Below are 6,001 nucleotides of genomic sequence, written 5' to 3'. Positions count from 1 at the left end.
TCGAGGACGAACCTCCTGAGATACCGCTGAATCGACATCAGCGGCGCCACTCTAAATCGCATTGCGGTAAGAACAGCAATTCCGGCAACGAAGACAATGATACTCTGGAGAACGCCAAAGACCAAGAAGACCCCATGGAACCAACATCCGAACAAGATGATCGGGAGGACGGGCAAGTCGACCCTGACAAACAAACAGGGAACAACGACTTGGAGGACAACAACTATCTGCCACTCTCCGAAGACGACGTAAGCCTCGGCGACAAAGATTTTATCGTGCCAGAGGAACCCCTCGAACAAGAGCACTTCAAGCGCTGGCTGATAGCCACGTCTAGAAGCCTAAAAAAAGAAACATCAACAGCTGCAAGCTGACCAAGATCTGCTCAACGACAGATGGACTAATGTCTTGGCAGCCGAAGAGTACAGCCTCGAACGCCCAACAAAGAGTTACCCGAAGCATAAACTGCTACCCCAGTTCGACGACGAGGCACTGGAGCCCATACCGCCCGCACATAACGCGGCTGACGGACCCAACCGACCACCACGTGGCCAGGGCAGAACGGCAACTCAGGCCGAACACCAACCCGCTCCAGCTCATTGTAAAAGCAGAGAAACAACAGCTCGGGGTATACATATGACCTGCAACAAGACTTGGAAAATAGAGCAGGTCAAACCAGATCAATATATGGACCGCGGGGCACACCCCGGCGCGAGAGGACAGTTACCAATCCCGGCGCGGCAAGTATAACCACGCCCCGGCCGAAAACCACATACGGACATCATCCGAACTGCGCCGTGACACAGCCTGATATAGGGGCGCCGCACACCCCCTATGCTTCACCGATAAGGTAATGGAGCACCAGTTCCCAGAAGGGTTCAAACCCATGAACATCGAATGATACGGCGGCACAACAAATCCCGCAGTATGGATTGAAGAATTTCTTCTCCACATTCACATGGCTCGCGGTGACGATCTACACGCCATCAAATACCTTCCCCTCAAACTTAAGGGACTAGCACATCACTGGCTGAACAGCCTACCAGAAAATTCTATTGGTATTTGGGAGGAATTGGAGGATGCATTCAGAGACAACTTCCAAGGTACCTATGTTCGCCCCCAGATGTTGATGACCTTAGCCACATAATCCAGTAACCCGGGGAATCGGCCCGACAACTTTGGACAAGGTTCCTAATAAAAAAGAACTAGATTATGGATTGTCCGGATGCAGAAGCCCTCGTGGCCTTCCAACATCGCGTCCGAGACGAGTGGCTCGCCCGACACCTTGATTAAGCAAGGCATACTTCTGATCCCCAAATTTAGCCTATAAAAGAAAAGGCTTACCAGCCGCTATCTGACCGGCTTCACGGATTTCCTCGCACGCTACGCGGGATTTGGACCATGCCTCCGAAGCATCTTGAAGGGCCTTGGCGAGTTTGGTCACCTTCGCTTTGTTTTCCATTTTGACTCGCACTTGGCGGTAGTCTCTTTGAGCTTTTGCTCCATCTCAGTCACCCGTTCCTCAAAACGGCACCGAGCGGCCTATTGAAGCGATTCCGCCAGGGGAACTTCCCTCTCGGACAGGGAAATCTAAGCCATCATCATCACCAAAAACCCTCTCATCTGTGAGAGGCCAATCTTCATCAACATCTTCAACAACACCATCTCATATCAAAACCTAGTTCATCTCTTGTGTTCAATCTTTGTATCAAAACCTCAGATTGGTACCTGTGGGTGACAAGTAGTGTTGATTACATCTTGTAGTTGATGCTAGTCGGTTTATTTGGTGGAAGATTATATGTTCAGATCCATTAAGATATTTATTACTCCTCTGATCTTGAGCATGAACGTGTTGTGCGAGTAGTTACTTTTTTTCTTGAGGACACGGGAGAAGTCATGTTGCAAGTAATCATGTGAGTTTGATATGTGTTCTATATTTTGATGATATGGATGTTGTGATTTCCTTAGTAGTGTTATGTGAACGTCGACTACATGACACTTCACCATCTTTGGGCCTAAGGGAATGCATTGTGGATTAGTTATTGGCTGATATGTTGCTAGAGTGACAGAAGCTTAAACCCTAGTTTATGTGTTATTCAGTAAGAGGCTGATTTGGATCCATATGTTTAATGCTATGGTTAGATTTTATCTTAATTCTTCTTTTGTAGTTGTAGATGCTTGCGAGGGGGGTTAATCGTAAGTTGGAGGCTTGTTCAAGTAAGAACAACACCCAAGCACTGGTCCACCCACATATCAAATTATCAAAGTAGTGAACACAAATCAAACTAACATGATGAAAGTGACTAGACAAAATTCCCGTGTGTCCTCAAGAACATTTTACTTATTATCTGGGATCGTTCCAGCCCGTCCTTTGCTACAAAAAGGATTGGGATACCTTGATGCACTTATTGTTACTATTGTTACTTGTTACTTGCTACAAATTATCTTGCTATCAAACTACCTGTTACCAAGAATTTTAGTGCATGTAGAAATTACCTTGCTGAAAACAACTTGTCATTTCCTTCTACTCCTCGTTGGGTTTGACACTCTTACTTATTGAAAGGACTACGATTGATCCCCTATACTTGTGGGTCATCAGGCTGTTGTGGATGGGCTACCGCGTGAAGCTTCTACTGCTAGCGAGATGAGGTCAGGAGAGAGAGATAGATCACATGTAGCTCATGAGTCAGAGAAAGAGAGAGAGAGGAGAAAGAGAGATTTTTTATTTTTCTGTCGGGTCCCACATGTAATTGGTAGAGGTGGGTTGGAGAGTTTTTTTCTTTTCCCTTTTCTTTGGGTGAGTCCCCACATGTATATGACTTAAGCAGTGAGGGGTACAAATGTACAAAGAATAGCTCATAGACGGTCAAAGGCCTTTGACTAGTGGAAATGGCATGAAGGGCATTTCTGTAAGGCCACCAAACAGAAGAGGGGCAAACTTAAGAACATGATTTTTTTTCAAGCTAAAGATGAGAGTGTGCGCAAATTAGATGTTTTTGGAATTGTCCCTTTTGAGTTAATGCATTCATGTCAATAGAAGGAAGAAAATAATGTGGTTGCTTGTTTGACCCTCACTAATTAATACGTACATATCTAGTGATAAATAATAACTAAAAGGCGCTAATTAGATATTAGAAACTAGACATGATGCACTAATGGTTTTACACTTCTAGATTAATTTATCAATAGTTTTACTTATGTTATCATGAATAGGATATAATCGATTCTGTTTACCGGAGAATTTTTATATTTATTTTATGTAAGAATTTCTTCCTCGAGCAAATAATATGGTCCTGATTATTCTAATGCAACCACAAAGTGGACATGATATCAAAGGTTTATTATGTGCAACACTAAATATTAGTCATTTTGATGGAATTAAGTGAATATGTTATCTTTATTTAGGATATTTCATTATATACATTGTATATCTTTTTATTAAATATCATTTGCAAATATTTCCATATCTATTAATTTGTGAATATAAAATAAGTAACCCCTCTTGATGGGCCAGCCCAGTTACCCACCCCTCCCCTTGCGCGCTATAAATAGTGACTCCCACAATCCTTCTTTAACCTAGAAGCCAACCACACCCCTTCCCTCCCCCTTCATACCCGCCGCCACCCAGAATGAAACCCTAAACTTGTTCTTCCCTTTCATTCTTTCACCACCAAACATCTATTTGTCATCCTCGCGGTGGAACCAGCCTAGGACCAGTCCCACTCTAGCCACTGTTTTTTTAATTTGGTCAATTTCCCATCGTCTCTTCCAGAAAGAAAGACAAGATCTCCATCGGACATAAATCGTACCCAAATCTAGAGGTATGAACACCTTTTTCAATATATGAGAAGTTTTATTAGTCTCCTCAAATTTAGATTATTATGCTTGCAGTAAATTACATTGTATACCTAACTTTACTTATTAAATTGTTAAAAACATATGCAGCGCCTTGATCAGTCGAAAGGGAGCTATCTATTTTTGGTATCTTCATAGATCATGGACATTTTTTGCTCCCATGCCAGCACAAAATGGAGAGACTAGGCCAAACTATGTACAGATCTTGCGAAGGAAATCTCCAATCGGCTACTCACCTTTGACATTGCAGACTACATCCACTTTCGGGCAACTTGCAAGCCATGGCGTGACTTCACTGATGACCCTCGCACATGTGATGCGATGGACATCCGCTTTCGCCCACGCAACTGGATCACGCTCGCTCACTGTGCATCCCCGTCACGTCGTACCCTTCTCAATGTCACCACCGGTGCCCGTACCAACATTGACTTCCCGGATCTAGACACCCACCATTTCCTCGGCACGGCCGACGGCCTCCATGTCCTTGGGCATAAGCGCACTAATACCATTCGTCTTCTCCACCCATTCACCGGTAAGACCACTGAGTTCCCTTCACATTGCGCACCATCCACATCGAATAGGCGCCTCCGAGTGAACTTATCTGCCATCAACGGTGCTGGCATCGATGACTCAACTATTCCTAGTACGCTCGTTATTAGCCTGAGAAATGGTTTGCGTCAAGTTATTTGTGCCAAGCCTAGTGACAAGCTTTGGGCTTTTGTGCAAGCTATCGACCAACGCTCGGCTAGCTTTCTTGACAAGGTTAGAGGCCATTCACCGCTGACCTTTGGAGGGCGATGCTACTTCACGACATCAGACGGCATGATAATCGCATTGGATTTGACTCCTGGGGTTGAACCTCATATGGTTTGCCTCCTCGATAAAGACCCACAGTTGGTGAACCATCATGAAACAATAATTTACCCCTATCTTGTTAGGTCCCATGATCGAATGCTCATCATGAGGTACCTCTTCGGTAGGAACCTTCTCCAGGAAGGTGGATACAATGAAGAAGATATATTCATGTGGCAAGATTGCCCATCCCGTATGGAGGTGCTCGAAGTGGACCTCCCTAGGAGGAGATTGGTGACACAACATGGAATTGGTAGCCATTATGCAGCATTCGTTGGCGCATCTCACACAGTCATGGTATCCACTGAGAAATTCCCTCGGATCATTTCCAATGCGGTGTACCTCAACTATCATATGCAAGGAATATTTCGTCATTTTGCTGCCTACTGCTTTGAAGATAAGACAACTATATCCGCAAAACACTTTCTCAATCGTCGAATTGGCAAAAACTCTCCTTGTGCTTGCCACTGGGAGCTTGAAGATTATCTTATGTGTGATGTTGAGAAGGGATATCGTATGTAAGGTCATAAATTCACTAGTTGTGGCATTTATGGGCAACTCATTTGCTTCAGAAATAAAATGTTTATTCTGCTATGTAATATTTCATCCTAGATGTAGTTGCATCAATAAAGAATGGGAGACTCCCGCTCTCAAATGTTAAAACTATTGTATATGGAACCTTCCAATTTCCTAGTTGCTTGAGAAATAGGTCATTTATTAGAAACATTTCTTCTCTTGAATAGATCATTTGCTTAATCCGCTTCACACGAAAATTCCTGGTAATCAAGCCATATCTTACCATCATGATTTAGCTATTAAGTCGATGACCATATGTCACATCCCAAAATTCAAAAACTAGGATCTGAACATATAATACATATGCATGCCATGTTTTCACTGCATTTTGTATCTTTGGAAGTTAATCTAGTTATATAAGGAACCAGAATTTAATTTTGAGATTAGTTTAATATTTCATATTAAGTCCACTTACATAACATGATTCCTCAAACCCGCATTGGGGCTGCAAATATATTTCCTATGATCTATAATAGCTCCAATATTTTGACGCTAGTTTTTGGATTTTTAGGATTTGAATTTGGAAATATTTAAACCTAGTTCAAAACTCATAACACAGATCAGAGAGAAAATAAAAAAGGAGTATTCACTATGCCGACGGCGTTGCACAATAGCACTTCCCAGCCGGCCACCACTGCACTTTTGGCCCACAACCTACTCAACCAGCTAGCCTCGTATGCACAACACGACTAAGTTGTAGGCATCTAATCTTCATAAGATC

General features: G+C 43.2%; 1 protein-coding gene across 1 annotated transcript; it reads left to right on the top strand.

The window, feature by feature from the left end:
- The first annotated feature begins 3,587 nt into the window (after positions 1-3,587).
- Positions 3,588-5,377, top strand: LOC147959168 (uncharacterized). The gene is made up of 2 exons (XM_087536368.1): positions 3,588-3,818; positions 3,943-5,377. Exon 2 carries the CDS (start codon positions 4,174-4,176, stop codon positions 5,224-5,226), a length of 1,053 nt encoding a protein of 350 aa, XP_087392494.1. The 5' UTR covers positions 3,588-3,818; positions 3,943-4,173; the 3' UTR covers positions 5,227-5,377.
- Positions 5,378-6,001: the final 624 nt, after the last annotated feature.

Source organism: Triticum urartu, chromosome 7A, assembly GCF_056163025.1.
Source record: "Triticum urartu cultivar PI428250 chromosome 7A, HENAU_Tu73, whole genome shotgun sequence".
Classification (NCBI taxonomy): domain Eukaryota; kingdom Viridiplantae; phylum Streptophyta; class Magnoliopsida; order Poales; family Poaceae; genus Triticum; species Triticum urartu.
The sequence above is the reverse complement of the archived record's forward strand: the minus strand, read 5'-3'. Positions and strand labels throughout refer to the sequence as shown.